This window comes from Ipomoea triloba, chromosome 3 (assembly GCF_003576645.1).
Source record: "Ipomoea triloba cultivar NCNSP0323 chromosome 3, ASM357664v1".
In the NCBI taxonomy this organism is placed as follows: domain Eukaryota; kingdom Viridiplantae; phylum Streptophyta; class Magnoliopsida; order Solanales; family Convolvulaceae; genus Ipomoea; species Ipomoea triloba.
Genome location: NC_044918.1, coordinates 29519291 through 29544231, shown reverse-complemented (window position 1 = coordinate 29544231; position 24941 = coordinate 29519291). Strand labels below are relative to the sequence as shown.

The window sequence follows — 24941 nt, the reverse complement described above, 5'->3', positions numbered from 1 at the left end:
GTGCAAATTAGGTTCACACTGAAATTTGGGTCGCAATTGCGTATGCCGCCGTTTAACACCAAATAATAAAATTAAAACTAACTTATAAATCGGGCACGTTCAGGTCGATCTCACAAGGAGTTTTGAGTTAACTACTCAATGCAAAAGCTTCATGAAGATCCCTATGAATAGCTCTACAAATTTGGATCTTGATCTAAAATGCTAATGATCAAGCTGTATAAAGGAATAATTTGTTCAATGTTAGTAGGACGAACCGAACATAAATGAACGGAGGCTGTTCATGTTCGTTTGTTAAGGATTTTGGGGTGTTCGTGTTCGTGTTCGTGTTCGTTTGTTAAGATTTTGAAAATCTTGTTCGTGTTCGTTTGTTAAGCGTTCGTTAACGTTCACGAACGTGTTCGTTAACGTTAACGAACATGTTCACGAACATGTTCATTTACATTCATGAACACGCTCGTGAACACTTAATAACCAAACACCTGCACATGTTCATGAATACATTTGTTTGCGAACAATAAATAATCTACATTCACATCTTCACGAACAATGTGGCATTGCTTATTGTTAAGAATAAAGTTTCATTAACAATTTAACACTGTACAACAAAAAACCAATAATTTTCACTTCTTCAATAATCAAAATTCAATATTTGCTTTTGTGATGCAATGTAAGGCAAGGGCAAGTTAAAGCAAAAAGAAGCTACCAAAAATATGGATCCAATTGCTTATTTTCTTTACTTGTGACAAAAGGCGAAATCACCCACCTAAGGGGCCCTCACCCGGCCCGACAGTTTGTAGAGGGGTAAATCATGGTTACTCAACTGACCAAAGAGGCTAGATTTTTTGTTCACTGCACACAAGGAGCCCCTCATTTTGAGAGGTTGCTCTCTCACTACCGTTGGTGAGAATCATCATTGGTCTCTTGTTACAAATTTCACAAATGCGATTTCTTTACTTGTTAGCATGAAAGGCTGCTTGCAAGTCAATGTATCCATTAACCAATTGTATTCACCAAAATACAATCTATTGGTACACCTGTACTCATTGGCAATACACTGCACTGCCCCAGCTTCCCTTTTACTGTTTTCTTCTTCTTCTTTTTTCCTCAATGCATATATTCATTTTCCCAAAAAGGTAATTAGCACCAACTTCTGGATATGCATGTATGCAGTTCAAGCCATTAGTGGTTATGCAAGAGTTGAAAATTTTAGCTAATGACCTGTGAATACAACCAAATCGGGCTTTTCAAGCTGTATGAGCTTCCTCAAGAAGCTGGTCGAGTTGAGATCGGAGCAATTGTCGAACTCAGTCTCCAGCACATCTCTGCACCGCGTCACCTTGCCGTTCCCATAGTGCATATCCGCAACCTGAAAGGGCAAAATCAACATCAAATCAAATAATAATAAAAGCAATTAAGGTTAATCATCGGTAGGGCCCTTTGCCAAGACCTGAAGGATCTTGAAAGTGCCATCGTGGGAGCGGAAACGAAGAGGGAGGTCAGGCTGCTTCTTGAGACGAGCATTTCGGTGATTAACGGTGAGCCTGGGGGCTAGAGTGAGGGTATGAAGGAGATGCAAAGCGGCGATGACGAGTAGGAGGAAAAACAGAGAGTGAATCCACTGCGATGATTCCATTGATCAAATTTCAGAGAAGAAGAGCCACGCCCACGCCCGCCGAATTGGCCGCGACACCCCACTTCTCTGCATACTTCAATCTACCTGCCCAAGTGCGATTTGGGATTTTCAATTTTAAATGTCTCTTTCAATTTTAAAAATTGTGATTTATACTTTTGTTTATCATTTCTACTGAACTCTTTACTCTCTTTTTTTCTTTTGGCCTTTTGGGAGAATAATGAGATTGAAGCTGCGGCAGTTGGATTTATATTGGTTTATCATTTTTACTGAACTCTTGACTCTTTTTTTTTTTTGGTTTATCATTTTTACTGAACTCTTGACTCTTTTTTTTTTTCTTTATAATTGAAAATTTTAATTATGGGAGCTTGAAACTACAAATTATTTCAACCACAATTTTGACAAATTATACCTTAGATCAGGATNTTGGTTTATCATTTTTACTGAACTCTTGACTCTTTTTTTTTTCTTTATAATTGAAAATTTTAATTATGGGAGCTTGAAACTACAAATTATTTCAACCACAATTTTGACAAATTATACCTTAGATCAGGATGTACCTTGAATGGTAGATCTTGGTCCAAAAATAACATTCAGATTTTGTCTGTAGTTGACATATTATGTACCTATTANTATTTCAACCACAATTTTGACAAATTATACCTTAGATCAGGATGTACCTTGAATGGTAGATCTTGGTCCAAAAATAACATTCAGATTTTGTCTGTAGTTGACATATTATGTACCTATTATAATATATGGCATACTTTGTCCAATCTAACATTTAGGACGGTTAGCGAACAGAGCTTTCGACAAACTACTCGTGCTCGAGCTCGGTAAGCGTTCATTTATTAAGGTAAATGAACATTAACAAACAAAATTTAGAGCTCAGTTAATAAACGAACAGAGTCTGAACAATGGTAAGTTCGTTTGCTAAGTGTTCGCGAACGAGCTCGTTTGTGTTCGTTTAGTAGTGTTCGCGAACAAGCTCGTTTAGTGTTCGTTTAATAATGTTCATGAGCATGTTTATATATATATATATATATATATATATGTTCATGAGCATGTTTATATATATATATATATATATATATAATTGTTCGTGAAGATGTGAATGTAGATTATTTATTGTTCGCAAACAAATGTATTCATGAACATGTGCAGGTTTTATTGTTCGCAAACAAATGTATTCATGAACATGTGCAGGTGTTTGGTTATTAAGTGTTCACGAGCGTGTTCATGAATGTAAATGAACATGTTCGTGAACATGTTCGTTAACGTTAACGAACACGTTCGTGAACGTTAACGAACGCTTAACAAACGAACACGAACAAGATTTTCAAAAATCTTAACAAACGAACACGAACACGAACACGAACACCCCAAAATCCTTAACAAACGAACATGAACAGCCTCCGTTCATTTATGTTCGGTTCGTCCCTACTAACATTGAACAAATTATTCCTTTATACAGCTTGATCATTAGCATTTTAGATCAAGATCCAAATTTGTAGAGCTATTCATAGGGATCTTCATGAAGCTTTTGCATTGAGTAGTTAACTCAAAACTCCTTGTGAGATCGACCTGAACGTGCCCGATTTATAAGTTAGTTTAATTTTATTATTTGGTGTTAAACGGCATACATCAATTAGCGACCCAAATTTCAGTGTGAACCTAATTTGCACTAGTGTTCTGAATACATACACATTTAAAAAAACAAAAAAAAAAAGATAGTCAATATGTTGACGAGAGGTAAGAAGATCATTGCAAATGTTGTTATATTTTATTTTAATTTGTTAAATAAGTTTCAAATATTACATGTGTACTTTATAGGGTTTTCTATATAAGTTTGAAACACTGTTTATCATTTTATAGTGTATATGATATTGCTTGCAGAAGAAAGTACAAACAAGTGTATCAACGGCTATATAGGAAGTTAGGGAGTCAATAAAGTGAGCCCCATTCATAAGCATTGGCAGGGTCAAGAAGCAATGTATTTATGGTCTTAGATATAAGACATCTTTATTTTTTATTATTTTTAAAAATATAAACTTAATAATGTGAATAAAAACTATACAAAGTTAATTGGAGTAGTCATACAAAATAGAATGTGCCACAAAAAAGCAATCCAACCATCCCACATGAATCAAATATTAATTACAAAGTAATTTCATAAATTCTAAAATTCAACAAGTCTCATTAGAAAATAGACTAATTTTAGAAGTCATTAGCCACTAGTTCAAAGAAATGATCCTTAATACATCAAGCAAATCAAGTCAATTTAGCAACTCAATCCTAGGCGTATGCAGCATTGGGTTAGCCGAATTAGCCAACCGGTCATACGAGCAACACCTAGCTTTAGAACTTGTTGACCAGCCAGAATATTTCTCCAAATATAGTTAGGATTATTTTATAACTGAGGGAAATACTTAGCTTTGAGGAAACGCCCAACCAACGAATTTGGATTCAGCAATAGACGCCACTCTTGCTTGGCCAAAAGTGCTATATGAAATTCATGAATTTTTTTTAAAGCCTAACCTTCCCCACTTCTTAGGAGCACTTAACCGAGACCAGCTCAACAAATGGATTCCTTTCTGACGGCCTTCGTTGCCACTCCACCTATAGCGGTTCAAAGTCTTTTCAATTGTATCACAAACACGGCCCGACAATAAGTATACAGACATGGTAAAAATTAGAAGAGCTTGTGCAATACTTTTAATCAACACTTCTCTCCCTACTTTGGATATAAGCTTCTGTTGCCGAACGCCAACTCTCTCGAATCCTTTGCTCAATAAATTGAAAAATGGCAGTTTTATTCCTTCCCAAAACCTAAGGTAAGCCCAAGTATTTATCAAATGATACCACTGTTTCTGGATTATTAGATGAGGAGATCCTGCATGATTTATTTGAGNTGTAGATTATTTATTGTTCGCAAACAAATGTATTCATGAACATGTGCAGGTGTTTGGTTATTAAGTGTTCACGAGCGTGTTCATGAATGTAAATGAACATGTTCGTGAACATGTTCGTTAACGTTAACGAACACGTTCGTGAACGTTAACGAACGCTTAACAAACGAACACGAACAAGATTTTCAAAAATCTTAACAAACGAACACGAACACGAACACGAACACCCCAAAATCCTTAACAAACGAACATGAACAGCCTCCGTTCATTTATGTTCGGTTCGTCCCTACTAACATTGAACAAATTATTCCTTTATACAGCTTGATCATTAGCATTTTAGATCAAGATCCAAATTTGTAGAGCTATTCATAGGGATCTTCATGAAGCTTTTGCATTGAGTAGTTAACTCAAAACTCCTTGTGAGATCGACCTGAACGTGCCCGATTTATAAGTTAGTTTAATTTTATTATTTGGTGTTAAACGGCATACATCAATTAGCGACCCAAATTTCAGTGTGAACCTAATTTGCACTAGTGTTCTGAATACATACACATTTAAAAAAACAAAAAAAAAAAGATAGTCAATATGTTGACGAGAGGTAAGAAGATCATTGCAAATGTTGTTATATTTTATTTTAATTTGTTAAATAAGTTTCAAATATTACATGTGTACTTTATAGGGTTTTCTATATAAGTTTGAAACACTGTTTATCATTTTATAGTGTATATGATATTGCTTGCAGAAGAAAGTACAAACAAGTGTATCAACGGCTATATAGGAAGTTAGGGAGTCAATAAAGTGAGCCCCATTCATAAGCATTGGCAGGGTCAAGAAGCAATGTATTTATGGTCTTAGATATAAGACATCTTTATTTTTTATTATTTTTAAAAATATAAACTTAATAATGTGAATAAAAACTATACAAAGTTAATTGGAGTAGTCATACAAAATAGAATGTGCCACAAAAAAGCAATCCAACCATCCCACATGAATCAAATATTAATTACAAAGTAATTTCATAAATTCTAAAATTCAACAAGTCTCATTAGAAAATAGACTAATTTTAGAAGTCATTAGCCACTAGTTCAAAGAAATGATCCTTAATACATCAAGCAAATCAAGTCAATTTAGCAACTCAATCCTAGGCGTATGCAGCATTGGGTTAGCCGAATTAGCCAACCGGTCATACGAGCAACACCTAGCTTTAGAACTTGTTGACCAGCCAGAATATTTCTCCAAATATAGTTAGGATTATTTTATAACTGAGGGAAATACTTAGCTTTGAGGAAACGCCCAACCAACGAATTTGGATTCAGCAATAGACGCCACTCTTGCTTGGCCAAAAGTGCTATATGAAATTCATGAATTTTTTTTAAAGCCTAACCTTCCCCACTTCTTAGGAGCACTTAACCGAGACCAGCTCAACAAATGGATTCCTTTCTGACGGCCTTCGTTGCCACTCCACCTATAGCGGTTCAAAGTCTTTTCAATTGTATCACAAACACGGCCCGACAATAAGTATACAGACATGGTAAAAATTAGAAGAGCTTGTGCAATACTTTTAATCAACACTTCTCTCCCTACTTTGGATATAAGCTTCTGTTGCCGAACGCCAACTCTCTCGAATCCTTTGCTCAATAAATTGAAAAATGGCAGTTTTATTCCTTCCCAAAACCTAAGGTAAGCCCAAGTATTTATCAAATGATACCACTGTTTCTGGATTATTAGATGAGGAGATCCTGCATGATTTATTTGAGCCTGTTGATATAAGACGAATTCTTGCAACTCTAGTATCACTCCAATTTAAGGATACTTGGCATTGGGTTGGGGATTTGAGAGGTTTGTACTCGGTTAAAAATAGATATCAACTTCTTACTTCTCAATCCATGGCTGTCGAGTCGAATGTCACGTTTGTTGGGAAATTAGTAGCAACGTCAACGGAGACTTACACTCTTTAAGAAAGGAGAATAAAACAAGTGGGAAACGATGTATGTGCCGTGTTATAATAACACTACCGTCAACGGAGACTTACTCTTTAAGAAAGGAGAATAAAACAAGCGGGAAACGATGTATGTGCCGTGTTATAATAACACTACCGTGACAGTGCAGTCAAAATAAACCGATACGCTTTTGACAGGTAACACAGAAGTTCTAGTACCAACTTTTGCACCTGTTAGTCGTAGACGAACCTGACTCAGTGCTCAGACATAGATTAAAACAAAGAAGGCTCAAAACTTCTCTAAAATGAAGGAATGAAGATATACACACTTTGTAAATGTGTGAGAGAGAAAAGAAGCTCTAATTTTTTTGTGTTTACTTCACTAATGAAGCCTTGTTTATATACTGCTAGAGTTCAAAAACGTTCAAAATTTTCAGCCACACACAAACTAAGTAAGAGGAGAATATGACACATGTATTAGGTTTCCTTCATTTGTTGAACAAACTCCTCCAAATGAGGAGTATGTGAATGGGAAAACTAAAACTAACTTTATAATTTGAATGTATGTCCAACAATCCCCCACACATTCAAAGTAGAAGGTTAGAAATAAATAACGTCTGAGCAATACAAACAAGTTGATCTTAATGTCAGTGTTTGAGAACTTGAACTGACACGTAGTGATACTAAGTAATTTTCTTGCCGAGAGTGATATGAATCTTGAATTCATCGGTTAGATAATTTTGAACTCTAATGCACACACCAACTCTAAAATGCAGTTCTACGAAAGTCAAACTCTTTGACTTCTTTATGAATACCCTTAGTATTCAAGTCTATTATGTCTGTCTCAATATAGACCTCCACCCTGTCAGAGTCCACCTCAACATAGACTTTTAACTTTGTCAAGTCTATCTCAGTATGGACATTTAACTCTGTCAAGTCTATCTCATTATAGACATTAAACTATGTTAAGTCTATCTCAGTATAGACCACCTTTAAAGGCTACAGAGTTGTTAAAGACATAAATCTGGTAGCTCATTAAGAACATCATGCTTCCTATGACTTTAGGATACTCTTCTTGGGATATAGAGCTCCTGTAATCCTTCTTTAAGTGCCCACCATAATCATAGGAAGTGTTACCATGCTTCTCTTTAACCCACCTCCTTTGCTTGTGTTTATATCACCAAATGATCTTGGTAGAGTTTGTACTCATGAAACTCCTTGGTAAAGTGTTGAGGTTGTATTTTGTTACGTCGTCTTTGAGCTGAGTTGAACCTTGTTGTGGTCTTATGATCTATTATTTATTGATATTGTGATAAATAAGTCTTTTGAAAACATTCCATAGAGTTGGCTAGTGGATGTGTATATATGTTATATGTCAGTTTCAAACCTACATTAGATATCAAATGTATATATTGTTGCTTTACGTGTTGGAGTGAGGTTTACTTAACACTAATCGCTAATGTTTTAACTTATGATTTCAAGTATGGAGTAGAGCCTTCTCTCGCTAGCGCGCTAGATCCATTGTTAGTTCTTCCCTTGATTAACTAGTTATGTTTCTCCTTTTGGTAGGCTTTGGGCATGTGGCATTGCTTATTGTTAAGAATAAAGTTTCATTAACAATTTAACACTGTACAACAAAAAACCAATAATTTTCACTTCTTCAATAATCAAAATTCAATATTTGCTTTTGTGATGCAATGTAAGGCAAGGGCAAGTTAAAGCAAAAAGAAGCTACCAAAAATATGGATCCAATTGCTTATTTTCTTTACTTGTGACAAAAGGCGAAATCACCCACCTAAGGGGCCCTCACCCGGCCCGACAGTTTGTAGAGGGGTAAATCATGGTTACTCAACTGACCAAAGAGGCTAGATTTTTTGTTCACTGCACACAAGGAGCCCCTCATTTTGAGAGGTTGCTCTCTCACTACCGTTGGTGAGAATCATCATTGGTCTCTTGTTACAAATTTCACAAATGCGATTTCTTTACTTGTTAGCATGAAAGGCTGCTTGCAAGTCAATGTATCCATTAACCAATTGTATTCACCAAAATACAATCTATTGGTACACCTGTACTCATTGGCAATACACTGCACTGCCCCAGCTTCCCTTTTACTGTTTTCTTCTTCTTCTTTTTTCCTCAATGCATATATTCATTTTCCCAAAAAGGTAATTAGCACCAACTTCTGGATATGCATGTATGCAGTTCAAGCCATTAGTGGTTATGCAAGAGTTGAAAATTTTAGCTAATGACCTGTGAATACAACCAAATCGGGCTTTTCAAGCTGTATGAGCTTCCTCAAGAAGCTGGTCGAGTTGAGATCGGAGCAATTGTCGAACTCAGTCTCCAGCACATCTCTGCACCGCGTCACCTTGCCGTTCCCATAGTGCATATCCGCAACCTGAAAGGGCAAAATCAACATCAAATCAAATAATAATAAAAGCAATTAAGGTTAATCATCGGTAGGGCCCTTTGCCAAGACCTGAAGGATCTTGAAAGTGCCATCGTGGGAGCGGAAACGAAGAGGGAGGTCAGGCTGCTTCTTGAGACGAGCATTTCGGTGATTAACGGTGAGCCTGGGGGCTAGAGTGAGGGTATGAAGGAGATGCAAAGCGGCGATGACGAGTAGGAGGAAAAACAGAGAGTGAATCCACTGCGATGATTCCATTGATCAAATTTCAGAGAAGAAGAGCCACGCCCACGCCCGCCGAATTGGCCGCGACACCCCACTTCTCTGCATACTTCAATCTACCTGCCCAAGTGCGATTTGGGATTTTCAATTTTAAATGTCTCTTTCAATTTTAAAAATTGTGATTTATACTTTTGTTTATCATTTCTACTGAACTCTTTACTCTCTTTTTTTCTTTTGGCCTTTTGGGAGAATAATGAGATTGAAGCTGCGGCAGTTGGATTTATATTGGTTTATCATTTTTACTGAACTCTTGACTCTTTTTTTTTTTCTTTATAATTGAAAATTTTAATTATGGGAGCTTGAAACTACAAATTATTTCAACCACAATTTTGACAAATTATACCTTAGATCAGGATGTACCTTGAATGGTAGATCTTGGTCCAAAAATAACATTCAGATTTTGTCTGTAGTTGACATATTATGTACCTATTATAATATATGGCATACTTTGTCCAATCTAACATTTAGGACGGTTAGCGAACAGAGCTTTCGACAAACTACTCGTGCTCGAGCTCGGTAAGCGTTCATTTATTAAGGTAAATGAACATTAACAAACAAAATTTAGAGCTCAGTTAATAAACGAACAGAGTCTGAACAATGGTAAGTTCGTTTGCTAAGTGTTCGCGAACGAGCTCGTTTGTGTTCGTTTAGTAGTGTTCGCGAACAAGCTCGTTTAGTGTTCGTTTAATAATGTTCATGAGCATGTTTATATATATATATATATATATATATAATTGTTCGTGAAGATGTGAATGTAGATTATTTATTGTTCGCAAACAAATGTATTCATGAACATGTGCAGGTGTTTGGTTATTAAGTGTTCACGAGCGTGTTCATGAATGTAAATGAACATGTTCGTGAACATGTTCGTTAACGTTAACGAACACGTTCGTGAACGTTAACGAACGCTTAACAAACGAACACGAACAAGATTTTCAAAAATCTTAACAAACGAACACGAACACGAACACGAACACCCCAAAATCCTTAACAAACGAACATGAACAGCCTCCGTTCATTTATGTTCGGTTCGTCCCTACTAACATTGAACAAATTATTCCTTTATACAGCTTGATCATTAGCATTTTAGATCAAGATCCAAATTTGTAGAGCTATTCATAGGGATCTTCATGAAGCTTTTGCATTGAGTAGTTAACTCAAAACTCCTTGTGAGATCGACCTGAACGTGCCCGATTTATAAGTTAGTTTAATTTTATTATTTGGTGTTAAACGGCATACATCAATTAGCGACCCAAATTTCAGTGTGAACCTAATTTGCACTAGTGTTCTGAATACATACACATTTAAAATGTGTATATATGTTATATGTCAGTTTCAAACCTACATTAGATATCAAATGTATATATTGTTGCTTTACGTGTTGGAGTGAGGTTTACTTAACACTAATCGCTAATGTTTTAACTTATGATTTCAAGTATGGAGTAGAGCCTTCTCTCGCTAGCGCGCTAGATCCATTGTTAGTTCTTCCCTTGATTAACTAGTTATGTTTCTCCTTTTGGTAGGCTTTGGGCATGTGGCTTTTTTTAGACTTTGTGGGTTGTAATAATTAACTCCTTAAATGTTTTGACTTATGATTATGAGGATGTTTAGACACCGCCTTAGCATTTGGGCTTAGTTGGCCTAAATGTGGCATAGCACCCCATTGAGTTTAGTTGCTTTTGTTGATGTTTAATTAGAAATTGAGACATTTTCTATCTATCTTTTATTACATTGATTATTATCCTAGAATTAGGGGTGTTACACTACCGTAGGATGACCGGTCGATCTACGAAGTGACGCAACCTGCAAGTCGAAAACCTAAGTTACACAATAAGCAAAGCAGTCCAACTTGTGCTTGCAGAGTGGTGATTGACAACCTGCATGCATAACGGCTCTACAACCTCGACTAGTCAACCTACGCGTAGCCTGCAAAGTGACCGTTTGACCAAACCAACGAGAAGACGCCATGTCAAGACACTTGCAGCAAGTGCATTACATACGTAGACCGACTTCGTTAGTATAAATAGGAGGGTCTTCGCCTCACTTCCCATCATTATCACATTGTAACAACCACTACTTACAACTTGTAATCTACATCTCACTACAACATCTACTTCCTATTACTTGTAATCTCCACTCTATAATAGCAACCTGCTCATAAATTACACTCTATAATTGCAATCCGCACCTTTTGTAGCAACTTGCTCATAAATTGCACCCTGCAATTGCAACTTGCACTATTTTAGCAACCTGCTTATAACCACTTACTACTTGTAGTATTATTCAATCTCGGACTGTCGGGTCACCCTACGGTAGACCGACCAGTTGACCTACGAGTACTCTCTTCCATTTATACATATTCCCAGTGTAATCGTAACCCCCAGTTCCATTTACGCTATCAAAATCATATTTACTAAAATGATTATTATAGATTGATATAACATGAATGTATGAATAACTTCTTTTTTTTTGGAATTATATAATGGTCTGTTGAGTATATGATCAAAATTAAATATTATAAAATTATTTTTGTTCTAAAAGTTTTTCTTAATGGAAGATAATGTTGATAAATCAAATGGATTAAAATTACTTTTTTATAATTTTTTCTAAAAGCTAGTTTTATTATTAAAATAATAATAATCTTGACTAATCAAAGTTGGACATAAAATTTGTAAAACTCAACTTTATTGTATAAAACAATAGATTTGATCCTGAAGTGTAATTGTCTTATTATATGTTTTGTTTCTTGCGTATAATTTGTCAACAAAATTTCACACTGACATTCCGTCTTAGTAAAGTATAAAAATTTTACATTTATCCTAAAATATAAAGACTTTTTTTTTACTAAAATATTTTTCAACTAAATTTAAAAAAAAAAAACATGCCAAAAAATAATTAAAAAATGAACTTTTAATACAATAAAAATCAATTTAAGCAAGTAATAATTAGCCATGCCCCCATGCAGATCCAACTACCGACCTTCAGTTTACAAGACTGACGCTCTACCAGTGTGGATAAATTAGATAAATTCTTAAATGTAACGTAACAAGTCTGCCCCTATAGCTCAGTGGTAGAGCGTCAGTCTTGTAAACTGAAGGTCTGTAGTTCAATCCTGCATGGGGGCATGGCTTGTCATTATTTGGTTGAATTTATTTATTTTTTGGTAGTACTTTTGGTGGTATGATTAAGTTAACGTAATTAAGGTGGTCACAAGCCCTTCTAAGAATGTGTGATTAAATGAAAACTAATTTTAAAAAAAAAATTACAATGTAATTTGTTTAAACATTCTAAATTTATTTTTAATGTATTAAATGTTTTTTTGAGTAGTATACATAAAACGAACACTCAGTACATTAATAATAAACATTTAATATACTAAAATGAACATTTATCAGTGATTCATAGTATAATTTGTCAGCATTGGTAGGTCAAATTTTTGTTTTTGGTGATATGCTTTAAGATATGTAACCTTGTAACTAAGGTGGTCAGAAGCACGTCTAAGAAGGTGTGATGAAATAAAAATAGATTTTTTTTATTAAAAAAAAAGTTGCAATGTATTTTAATTTTGTACGACATTTTACGGAATCAAATTAGGTGCTACTGTTGGAATAAAAATATAGAGTTGGCGAGTATACAATATACAATGTTGTGATGTTAACATGATGTCTTTGCAATAATATAGATTAGCAATTTTTCTTTAAAAAATTTTTCTTTAAAGGGTCTGTTTGAAACCCTTTTCTTTTTAAAGGATTTCTTTTCAATGTTTGGCTACCAAGAATAATAAATTATAAAGAAAATATCAATTTTGATCAAAGATAAAAAGTGTCTTCTTTAAATACATACACTTTCAAAATCTTTTGACTCTTTCACGTCTCTCTCATTTCTTTCTTCTCTCTTGTGCCTCTCCAATAAGTTTCTCTAAGCTCTATCATATCCCTCTCAAGGCATCTCCCATTGTGAAGATTGGAGGAGAAGAAAGGGGGAGAAAATGGTCGCCTTGCCAGAGAAGGCAACCAAAACCTGGTCGCCTCTCCGGACGACAAAAACTAGTTGCCTTTCGTTGGAGAGGCGACCACTCACCAGAGAAGGCAGCTGTTTTTCTATGGCGACAGGTCGTCGATTTTTTGTCAGAAATGGTGTCGGAACTCTAGTGATCTACTATAACTTAATTGGTTTTTGGACTTTATTTCACCAAAATAAAATGTTAATGGGTTTAATTGCAACTTTAAAAAATGTAGGCGCCTAATTAACTTTTCAATTAAAGTTTGAGAGCCTATTTGATCATTTTTCATTTATTTTTTATTTTTAAAAAATTGTTTAAATTTTTTAAAAACATAGTAATTATAAACTATTTAATACTTTAACAGTTAATACTAAAATATTAAATAGGGAAAAGGGTCAAATAAACCCTTAAACAATACCTGAAAAATCAATTAGGCCCCTAAAGATTTAAAAAGTACAATTAGGCCCTTTAACACGTTAAATTAGGGCAAAGAAGCCCAAAAACCGGTAAATGACCTACTATTGCAGATTTACTGTTCATGGGAAAATTCGGTGACCGGCGACGGCAGAACCGTCGCTGGACTCCGGCGGAAGGCAACTAAATGGTCGCCTTCCACCAGAGGAAGGTCTGGTCGTCTTCAATGGAGAAGGTAAAATTGTTCGCCTTTTCCATTGTAGGCAACCAATTTGGTCGCCTTCCACCATAGGAAGGCGACCTTCCATGGCGGAAGGCAACCATTTGGTCACCTTGCATCGTAGTCCGACGACGGTTCGCCGATCGCCGAATTTTACCGCTAAACAGTAAATGATCGGCTATTACAGGTCATTTACCGGTTTTTTTGGGCTTTTTTGCCCCAATTTAACATGTTAAAGGACTTAATTGCACTTTTTAAATGATTAAAGGCCTAATTGACTTTTCAAGTATTGTTTGGGGGCTTATTTGACTTTTTTACCTATTAAATATTAACCTAAAAAACATCTAGGATTTTGAACGTTTTAAAGTTATTTGGCTCAAAACGAAGTCGTTTTTAGTAAAATAACTCATTTAAAGAAAACAAAACAAAACAAAAATGGAACAATAGCTAATAAGTCCACTAGACAGCCTAGTCGGCGGCTAGGTGGCCTAAGCAGTCAACACCTATGCGACCTAGTCGGCCGGCTGCCTAGACCACCGATTATGATGATACGCTAGGCGGCCAACCAACACCTAGCGGCTAGTGCTTAGACACGATTTTTGCAAGACTGTATATTATGAAAAATTTGCCATAGAGAATTAGTGCGTGTATTTATATATCTAAAAACATAATAAGTCTCAATCAATGTTATATCATTGATTTATGTCCCTCTTTTTGTATGATAATAAATGTATATATTTTACTTTAAATGTTGTACACTTTAATGTTATTAGACAAAATTATCCCTACTACATTCTTGTTATACAAAACTACCCTTACACCGTTATAACACCGTTAATTTTTAACTCCATCATTATTATCATATACCTATATCTATCATATCATTTTCCTATTCCTTAGTTATTATTTTATTAAAATCATCATATAATTAATTTAATGGTTGATTATATTTTAATTAAATTTCTATGAATGGTAAATCGTATATGTGTGTATAAAATACATATACTTTTTTTTGAGTACTATTTGTGTATGATAGGGAATATACCCCTGATATACGGCCCTTAGTACTCTATACGTATGTTCGGTGTACTGTACGAGTATTGGGCCTATATAAAGGTCCCTAGCCCTTCAAGTTAAGGACTTTGGACCTTGTTTTCTTCTCTCTAGAATATTCAATTGTTATACTCTCTCCCTTCTCTCGATGATTGAAAAACAATTAATGAAAGGGATGAATTGAGAGTCATTTTCTGGATCTACTATACATTATGCTTTACAAATTTTGCATACGATTCTTCTACATGATTCAGATGCTTGAGTACATGAAAAAATTTAACATTATCAGTGTATATATAATTCGAATTAAAAATTTTAATTATTTATATTTATTAATGTTTTAATATTGGGCATGAACTTTCGCGCATCACGCGTACAAATACTAGTATATATAAGAATTGCAGATTTTTTCTTTTAATTCTTTCTACAAAATAAGGCTTCTAATGCGAATAACATGAAATTGAATTTTATTACAATTAAAAATAGAGGGCTCAAGTAATGGTGCTCACAATGGATTACATTTCATTATCAATGATATCCCTCATCATCTGTATTGGGATGAGACCTTCAGTTCTGATTGCATCTTTGTTTGGATCTGGACTGATGAAATACAATGTAGGTAATCCTCGAACCTGTGAAACAATATTTACAATACATTCTTAATTGGCATGGATTAAAATTTTAAACAGTGCACTGTCCAGTGCAATTTGAGTTAGTAGGGCTTTTAATGTGGTTATGCATGGATGCTGACTGAGTGGGAAGAACTTGAGCATTCCATAAGCATGGGCTAATCTTATTTATGAGTAGAGATAGGATTGTAGGCAAATTTTACGGTAAACTATGCATCAAAACACATACACAGAAATACTGAACTTTTTATGCATACAAATAATGTACACTATGCAAACAAATAGTGAACCTTGATTTACTTCTTTTTTTTTTAAGTAAAACGAGCAAAATAGATTACTGTAGGAGAACTGAAACAAAGTCAAGAGGGACAGAGTTCCAATACAATGAATCAGCCCAATACCTTTATTTTACCTTGATTTACTTAATACTCCGTATTATATTTCTAAGTAAAAGGGGGTGAGGTGTGTTGAATAAATCCAACTATGCTCTACAAATAATGAACCTCATGTACAATAGAAAAAAACTTAGGATATACATGTCTAAATAATCAACCTTCAATCAATTTGTACATGCTCAAATAATGAACCTTATGCACATAACTAATGAATCTTATGCATATAAATAATGAACGCTCAAGTTGTTTTCATATTATTTTGTACACATTCAAATAAAGAACATTACATATAAAAATAATGTACCTTATGCATAAAAATAATGTACTATGCATAGAAAATAATGTACCATATGCATAGAAATAATGTATCTTATGCATGGCCCATGGTCCACCTAATAAGCATTGAGGATTGTATGTACACGTCACTTGGGGCAAATTAATGATGAAAAATAAAGATTAGCCCCCAAAATCATTTTGGTTTATAGATTTTATTAAGGAGAGTGATCCTTCTTCAAAGACGAGTTAGAAATTATCATTACCTGCATCTCACGTGCAAATTCATATTCATCATCTGTGTCAACCTTCACAATAAGTGCATTGCTTTCGTACTCGACAGCAAGCTGAGGTAAAATCATCATATATCAACGAGTGAAGAGAAAAGAAATGAAGAAAATGGTATGCAACAATGGCCAATGAAGAAAATGGTATGCAGCAATGGCCAATGAGATATATCGACAATCTGAGAGGACCAATCTACAAATCATGTTTGCAGGTATGATTCTTCTTACCATTTCAAGTTCTTGAGCCATCAGTATACAAGGACCACACCATGTTGCATAGAAATCAATAATCACTGGCACGCTCCTTTCTCCCTTTATCAGCTCTTGGATCTCTTTGGCAGAGAGCTTTTTCTGCTCCAGGAAACCAGTGCAAACTCTATCCATTAAATGAAAAGAAAACCTCAAAAAAGGTGGTAATAAAAGTAAGTATCTCTACATATATCCATACCACAAGGTAATCTTCTCTGACATATTTCCCCAAGGGCGGTCTGCAAATGGACTTTCTTGAGGTTGATAATAGTGGAGAGGATCTAATGGCAGGACTCCAAGAATTCCAACCAGGGGTTCTCGACAAGACACAATTCTTGGGTTTTGAACAGAACTGCAAATGGGGAGACAAAAGCATTGGTGCTGCAGACTGAACTGAGAGACAGCCAGCGGCGGCTAACTGCAGCATTCTTTTCAAGCTTCCGTAGCAACAAACTATGCGCATTAGAAGAAGAATGTCAGGAAATGAGAATTTAGAGAGGTTTAAGGATTGGAGGTTTGGAATGCTTAGCTAAAAAAGTAAAACTTGCATGCCCTACCACTGAATGCAGAATACTACACCAACAAAAATCCAAATAATCAAATGAGGAGATGATTTTTATTTTTTATTTAAAAAAAAAAAGTGAAAAAAAGAAAAATATGAAGTTCATAAGTCACCTCTTATGGCCATATGTAAGGGGCAGAACTACCAGCTCCATAAAATGAAAAGTAGCTTACATAAAAACTAAGAAAACCTTAAGGTTCGACAAAAACATGAGTGTAAAGACAAGCTATCGTATATTTAAAAAAAAAAAAAAAAAACACCTGAAAGTCCAACCTTTTAGGTAAAGGAACTAAGCAAGGGAATTTCATTTGAGTGGGGGCGAAGAAGCGAAGGTAAAATGAATTCAAAAATGTTCAAATACAAGGTTCATATACAAAATATCAAATACGAATAAGATTGTTCAAATACAAAATACATTATAAATTACAATACAAGGTTTATGATGAACTATGAGATAATTAATCATATCATTCATTATATATATATTCATATCATTAATTAATCAATGATACAAAATGAATCCAACTAATCTGTAATTACTACTTACTAGACAGTCTCTATTTTCTAATTAGCATAGAAATAAATCCAACTAAACCAATTTTAGGAATCCCAACTGAACATAAGCAAAGCATAATTTCTGGAAATAAAAAAGAAGCACTGCATATCAAGTGTGTATACAGTATATAGCCAATTTTCCAGGTGAGGTAGGTGTAAACTGAATCCAAATTCTCTAATACTCAAGCTGTCTTTTATTCCTATTCAAGTGAAGAGATTTTGGCATCATTCTTGATTATTCTTTAAGAACTTTGATGTGGAAATGGTAAACAGAAAAGAAATAGCCAGAGATAAGTATTACCAGAGAAAATTGGGAGCAAATGGAAATGGCATTGGCACTTTTCAGATAGATATGCTATGAGTTCTTTAAACACTAAAAATTGAATAGATAGGGTTCTTTTATTGCAAGGGTATAAAAATTGTCTAAACATATATATCAAGTGCGTATACAGTATGTATATATACAAACATAATTAGAGAAATTAGGGCACAATTGCACAAAGTCAGGAATGAGCAATTTTATTTACAGAACAAATTAACAATATCATTATCGTATTTTGTTGGAGGTATTGGATTCACAAGTTCAAAACTCAAAACTTGGGGCAAACAATTCAACATTTGAACAAACTAAGATTTATAGAAAGGGGGTGCGACCGGTGAGAACAACAAACCTGAGGGTGCAGACGGGGCCGGCGACGGATGACGGTTGAAGACGAAGACGAAGACGATAGAGTGAGTATAGTTTGTAAAAAAGCGGCGACAGTGGCTGAGGTTGAAATATCCTAGAAAGAAGCTACCAAATCCCCTATTTGAAATTCGGTTCAAATGTTTACAAATTACGGAGTATCTATTTGGCAAAAATAGCACTAGTACTTTTAAGTCTTTTAACGGATCAAGAGACATCATTAGAAAATTTCATCATTCTTGGAAAACAATACTTTTTTTTTTTTTAATACATATCCTCACCTGGAAAACAAAACTTTTTTTTAATACATTATGTTTTACCACCTTACGCTCAGTAAGAACCCAAAAGTAGTTGGAGGAGAATTTCCACACTGCTATTGGTACAACGTTTTTAGAGTGATCGTTTGAGTTTATTCGACGATCTAAGAATAAGTTTGCTCATATCTTGACTAGAGTGGCTAATCTCCTAATATTTTTTTGATGCACTTTAATATATCATTCAGTTTTTTATTTTCAAAAAAATTAAGCAAACTCTACTAGTAACAAACTCTATTTATTTATTCATTATCATAATTGGCCTATCTCACTCACATTTTTTTTTAAAAAAAAAAATCTACTTATATTCTCACTTTAGATGGTGAAACATTATTTTTTAAAGTTTGATCCTACTTTAATTATTCACATATTGTAGATTTGATCATTAAAGTATTACTATATCTTTTTTTTTTTTAATCATGTAAAATAGCAATTTTAACAATGTCGTAATAGAATTCATCATATTCGACAAGAAATGTTCATTATATAATGGAAATTGTCAAGGTGAACCGAGTAAGGTTATTGTTAGAGAAAGTCCTCTCTAAAAATCGGAAATACAAGAAATTGGAAAAACGAAAACAAAACAAATTACAAGGAAAAAAAATAATCCACGTAGGATTGAACAATTACACGGAAATAATCCACAAAGGATTAGAAGATACGAGCAAGGTGAACTGTATGGCCTTCGGGGTGGTTGGAAGCACGAGTCGTGTTGTCACTATCCTTAAAACCTTATTTGCCGCTTCCCGAGGTGCTGGAACGTTGCGGCCTAGGCTTCCCAGGATAAAACGTGCTACGATCCGCCGTTTGAGCACACAAACTTGGACCCGGCGAACTAAACCGTGGGATGAACGCAGATGGCTTGAAGGAAATATGAGCAGGGTTTTAAGGGAGAAAACAGTGTATTCGTGTGTTCTTGGTGTGTCATTTTCAAACCTGCTGCTCACAACGAATATATAGTGAAGGATGGGATCATTGCATTAAATCTGGCATTTAATTCCCATTCGTAACCTCCACCCACTAGCAACCTATTTACACCCACTACTAATCCATTTAATCAAGAAATAAACTCTGAAATAATGATTGGAATTAATCATATTAATTCCGTAATATTAAGAGTCATTTCTGAACGGATCTAGTAGGTGAACGGTCGCAATCGAGAGGTCACCAAAGTCGCTGTTCGAGACATCGTTCATATCTGCGTACCTTCGAGACATAGCTCGTGCCGCGAGACGTCGAGAAGTGCTAGCTTCGAGACATCGCACTGCAGCGAGACATCAAATTGGTCCGCGAGACAGTGAACGCACGCGCCGACCCGGGCTGCGCGATATCGCCCTTGTACGCGACTTGGTTCGAGACATTGAACTACCTCTCGAGAGGTCAGTGTATTAGATGTCTCGAACGAGAGATCAATTCAGAAGTGGACCCACATATATTTATACCACAAAATGGCCACTTAAAATGTCATTTTAGTGCAAATTTCCAACAATCCCCCACATGAATGAAAATGATTTTCAAGGGTATTTTAGAAAACGGAAACAACTGCGTTCAACGGTTGATTCCTGCATAGCAAAGGTAGGTGTAACCCTTTGAACCTTGCCTCATGAGATCTATGTACTCTACTAGCTGTACGGTAGAACGCGATGTCTTTGAACCGACTGCCGTTTGTGTAGACATTGACAAATCTCACACAGGAACCTTCCAACCACGTTTTGTTCTCACGACTGTGCCCATTTTGGTCGTGGGACACCGTTCCTGGTTCTGCAAGAGTTTCTAAAGAATTAAGCCTCTTCAATTCTCCTTTGAAGCGACCCTCACTTCTCTCTCACATAGGTGATTCTTTCTCGAGTTTCCCGCAACTCAACATATGTCAATTGACATTGCATACATAGCATATGTCAAATACACTCGAATCATTAAAGCACTAATGTGCTAGCCTCGATCGGGAGTCACTGTTTTAACGAGGAGTGGTAGGGAGTCCGGGGACCCCCACAGTGACACGCTATTCCATAATTTAGTTGTCCCATTGAACCTAGGTGCCAGCTAGGTTGGGTATCCACTATGGAATTTTTAGTCCAAGGGCTTTAGACCCATTCCTCGTGCCAACTTCTCGACAACTTCTTTGCTCAACCCTTTGGTTAGCGGATCCGCTATATTGTCTATTGACCTCACGAAGTCAATCGAGACAATACCAGTTGCGAGGAGTTGTTTAATGGTGTTATGTCTACGACGCATATGTCTAGACTTACCATTATAAATTTGACTCTTTACTCTCCCAATTGTTGCTTGACTATCACAATGCACACAAATTGGAGGTACAGGTCTTTCCCAAGTAGGAATATCTTCCAAAAAATGGCGTAGCCATTCAGCCTCTTCACAGCACTTGTCCAAGGCAATCATTTCTGATTCCATTGTGGATCTAGCTATTACTGTTTGCTTGGAAGATTTCCATGCAACGGCTGCACCGGCTAGTGTAAACACATAACCACTCGTGGATTTAGAATCCTTAATGTCAGATATCCAGCTAGCATCGCTATACCCTTTGAGTACAGCAGGATATCTTACATAGTGCAGTCCGAGATCACGAGTATACCTCAAGTATCTCATAACCCTTACTATTGCCTTCCAGTGAATCACACCGGGATTGCTAGTATACCTGCTAAGTTTATTAACAGCAAAGGCAATATCCGGCCTTGTACAACTCATAAGATACATCAAACTACCAATTACCCGAGCATATTCTACTTGAGAAATACACTCTCCGTGGTTCTTGGTTAATTGAACGTTTGTATCAAACGGTGTATTAGCCAATTGATTATCATCCTTGTTAAACTTTTCAAGGATTTTATCAACATAATGAGATTGGCTCAACACAAGACCATCAGGTCTTTTAATGATTTTAATCCCGAGGATTAAATCAGCCAAACTCATATCCTTCATGTCAAATCTTGCATTTAACATGTTCTTGGTAGACTTGATCATTCGATCATTACTGCCAATGATGAGTATATCATCCACATATAAACAAAGAATGACGTAGCCATCTACCGTTTCCTTAACGTAGATACATTTGTCACTTTCGTTTATTTTGAACCCATTAGTTAACATCGAGTGGTCAAACTTCTCGTGCCATTGCTTAGGCGCTTGTTTCAAACCATAGAGCGATTTAACTAATTTACATACTTTCTTTTCTTGGCCTGGAACCACAAACCCTTCGGGTTGGTCCATATAGATTTCCTCATCTAATTCACCGTTCAAGAAAGCCGTTTTCACATCCATTTGATGAACTTCCAAATTCCGCAATGCGGCTATGGCAAGGATCATCCTAATGGAGTTTATTCTCGTCACAGGAGAATACGTATCGAAGTAATCAAGGCCTTCTCGTTGCCTGTAACCCTTGATTACAAGTCGAGCCTTATACTTCTCGATGGAACCATCCGGTTTCATTTTTCTTTTAAAGACCCACTTGAATCCTAAAGGTTTACATCCTGGAGGAAGATCAACAAGTTCCCAAGTGTGATTCTGTAGGATAGAATCCACTTCACTTTTGACCGCTTCCTTTCACATTGGACCCTCCGTAGAAGTCACAGCTTCTTTATAAGTCCGAGGTTCGTTTTCAATCAAGCAAGAGAGAAAATCTGGTTCATTTTCTATCAAACAAGTTAGAGTATTCGAATCATACTCTAACAAGTAAGTTAGAAAATCGGGACCAAATGATTTTTCAACTCTCACCCGTTTACTACNGTAGGCCCGAACTTATAAGCATCGCATTCATCATCTCTTTCAATGTACGATTCTTTCGTTCGGCGATACCATTCGATTGAGGTGCATAAGGTGCAGTACGCTCGTGTATTATTCCAACACTCGCACAGAAGTCACCGATAGATACTTCGTACTCACCACCTCTATCGCTTCTAACCTTTTTAATCTTTCGATTAAGTTGGTTTTCCACTTCATCCTTATAAAGAATGAACTTTTCCTTGGCTTCGTCTTTGCTCTTTAGCAAATACACATAGCAAAAACGTGCGCAATCATCGATAAACGTGATAAAATATTTATTACCACCTCTCGTTTGAATCGATCTAAAATCGCACAAATCGCTATGTACCAATTCTAGTGGCTCACTAAAATCGCACAAATCGCTATGTACCAATTCTAGTGGCTCAATCTCCCTTTCAACCGATTTGAAGACCAATTCTAGTGGCTCAATCTCCCTTTCAACCGATTTGAAGGGAGCTTTCGTTAGTTTTGCCTCAACACAAATTTCGCACTTATTTGTATTAACTTGAAAATTAGGGATATGGTTCATGCTAATTAATCTACGCATAGAATTAAAATTAACATGACCTAGTCTACCATGCCACAAATTGGAAGACTCAAGCAAGTAAACGGAATTAACTTTGCTTTTATTGATAATCGGCATTACATTGAGCTTAAAAAGCCCGTCAGTTACATAGCCCTTACCAACAAACATCCCTAACTTTGACAAAACTACTTTGTCAGATTCGAAGACCATCTTGAATCCATGCTTGTTCAACAACGAGCCAGAAACAAGATTCTTCCTAAGGTCCGGAACATACAAAACATTATTCAATGTTAGTTTCTTCCCGGAAGTCATCTTCAGAATCACCTTGCCCACGCCCTCAACATTGGACTGAGCAGAGTTTCCCATCCAGACCTTCTCGCCCTTAACGGCCTCAAAGGTGCTGAACATCTCCCGATTGCAGCATAGATGTTTCGTTGCACCGGTGTCGATGAACCACTCGCGCGGGTTGGAGCCCACCAGGTTCACCTCTGTGACCATAGCCGAAAGGCTAATATCAGCCACTTTTTGGCTCATATCACCAACCATGTTGGCTTCAGAACCCTTGTTCTTTTTCTTTGGAGCCTTGCACTCCATCGACTTGTGGCCCATCTTGCCACAATTGTAGCATTTTCCTTGGAACTTGCCCTTGGAAACACCACCTTTCGGACCCAGCTTTTTCTTGCCCTTCTTGGCCTTCTTGAAGCTTTGCCCGTGCTCCACCACGTTGGCTTTGGCACCTCCCACGAGAGGTCCTCTTCCATCACTGGTCCTGTTTCCTTCCTCGACTTGGAGTCGCTGTCCATCACTGGTCCTGTTTCCTTCCTCGACTTGGAGTCGCTGGATCAGGTCCTTCCTGTTTCCTTCCTCGACTTGGAGTCGCTGGATCAGGTCCTCCAGGCTCATCTCCTTCCGCTTGTGCTTCAGGATCAGGTCCTCCAGGCTCATCTCCTTCCGCTTGTGCTTCAGGTAGTTCTTGAAGTCCTTCCATCCCGGAGGCAGCAAGTGGATCATGGATGCCACTTGGAAGGCTTCACTAATCGGCATGCCCTCATCACGAATCTCGTCAAAGAGTAATTGCAACTCTTCAACTTGACTCAGCACGATTTTTGAATCCACCATCTTGAAATCAAACAACCTGCCAACAACAAATTTCTTGGCCCCGGCATCCTCGCTTCGGTACTTGTGGTCCAAAGCTTCCCACAGTGCCTTAGCCGTGCCAATTTTACGATAAACATCGTAAAGGGAGTCAACCAACCCATTCAGAATGTAGTTGCGGCAAAGGAAGTCAAAATCCTTCCAAAGCCCAACAGCCATTACCGAGTGAGGGTCTTGTTCCTTAACCACTGAAACCGTCTCGGTCAAGAACCTTGACAAGCCGAGAGTAGCGAGGTAAAACAGCATCTTTTGCTGCCACCTCTTGAAAAATGCTCCAGAAAACTTGTCCGGCTTTTCAGCCGAACCACTTGGTACCGTAGGTACCCTCATCGTGGGGATATACCCCCCCGAACTGACACCCCCTTGTGAACCTACGTTCACTTGTGCCTGGGATTGTGCAACATTGTTGCCATTCCCCCCGCTGTTGTTTTCGACAACATTAGGATTTTCATCCCCAAGGTTGGCTACTGGCAACACGTTTTCCATTTCTTTCCAAAAATCCGAAAGTCAGAAGGAGTAGAAGAAGATATAAGGTTTTAAGATTGTTAGAGAAAGTCTTCTCTGACAATCGGAAATACAAGAAATTGGAAAAATGAAAACAAAACAAATTACAAGGGAAAAAAATAATCCACGTAGGATTGAACAATTACACGGAAATAATCCACAAAGGATTA

The 24941-nt window shown here is 36.5% G+C and overlaps 3 protein-coding genes and 1 non-coding gene across 4 annotated transcripts in view; 1 reads left to right on the top strand and 3 right to left on the bottom strand.

Annotated features, from left to right (window-relative positions):
• LOC116011675 (probable inactive purple acid phosphatase 28) overlaps positions 1-1825 on the bottom strand; it is a 6654-nt gene extending 4829 nt beyond the window's left edge. Inside the window, exons 1-2 of the mRNA XM_031251078.1 lie at positions 1448-1825; positions 1219-1366 (exon numbers count right to left, since the gene is read on the bottom strand). Of these exons, the coding sequence (XP_031106938.1) occupies positions 1219-1366; positions 1448-1633 (334 nt within the window). The 5' untranslated portion in view covers positions 1634-1825. The remainder of the gene's footprint in view (positions 1-1218; positions 1367-1447) is intronic.
• Positions 1826-8630: 6805 nt separating this feature from the next.
• LOC116014267 (probable inactive purple acid phosphatase 28) lies at positions 8631-9335 on the bottom strand. The gene is made up of 2 exons (XM_031254289.1): positions 8958-9335; positions 8631-8876 (listed from the first exon to the last, which is right to left on the bottom strand). The coding sequence occupies exons 1-2, from the start codon at positions 9141-9143 to the stop codon at positions 8721-8723; spliced, it is 342 nt and encodes a 113-aa protein (XP_031110149.1). The 5' UTR covers positions 9144-9335; the 3' UTR covers positions 8631-8720.
• A 2885-nt stretch (positions 9336-12220) lies between these two features.
• On the top strand, positions 12221-12292 carry TRNAT-UGU. Its single transcript has one exon. It is a non-coding gene; the product is annotated as a tRNA-Thr (tRNA).
• A 2871-nt stretch (positions 12293-15163) lies between these two features.
• Positions 15164-18652, bottom strand: LOC116013781 (thioredoxin-like protein CITRX2, chloroplastic). The gene is made up of 5 exons (XM_031253711.1): positions 18479-18652; positions 16890-17143; positions 16670-16792; positions 16421-16501; positions 15164-15489 (listed from the first exon to the last, which is right to left on the bottom strand). The coding sequence occupies exons 2-5, from the start codon at positions 17115-17117 to the stop codon at positions 15373-15375; spliced, it is 549 nt and encodes a 182-aa protein (XP_031109571.1). The 5' UTR covers positions 17118-17143; positions 18479-18652; the 3' UTR covers positions 15164-15372.
• Between the last annotated feature and the right edge of the window lie 6289 nt (positions 18653-24941).

Coding starts and splice junctions, on each gene's coding strand:
- LOC116014267 (XM_031254289.1), bottom strand. CDS start 9,143: ATGGAATCATCGCAGTGGATTCACTCTCTGTTTTTCCTCCTACTCGTC. Junction 8,877..8,957: donor GCACTTTCAAGATCCTTCAG/GTCTTGGCAAAG, acceptor TTGCCCTTTCAG/GTTGCGGATATGCACTATGG.
- LOC116013781 (XM_031253711.1), bottom strand. CDS start 17,117: ATGCTGCAGTTAGCCGCCGCTGGCTGTCTCTCAGTTCAGTCTGCAGCA. Junction 16,502..16,669: donor TGGCTCAAGAACTTGAAATG/GTAAGAAGAATC, acceptor ATTTTACCTCAG/CTTGCTGTCGAGTACGAAAG. Junction 15,490..16,420: donor AATTTGCACGTGAGATGCAG/GTAATGATAATT, acceptor ATTGTTTCACAG/GTTCGAGGATTACCTACATT.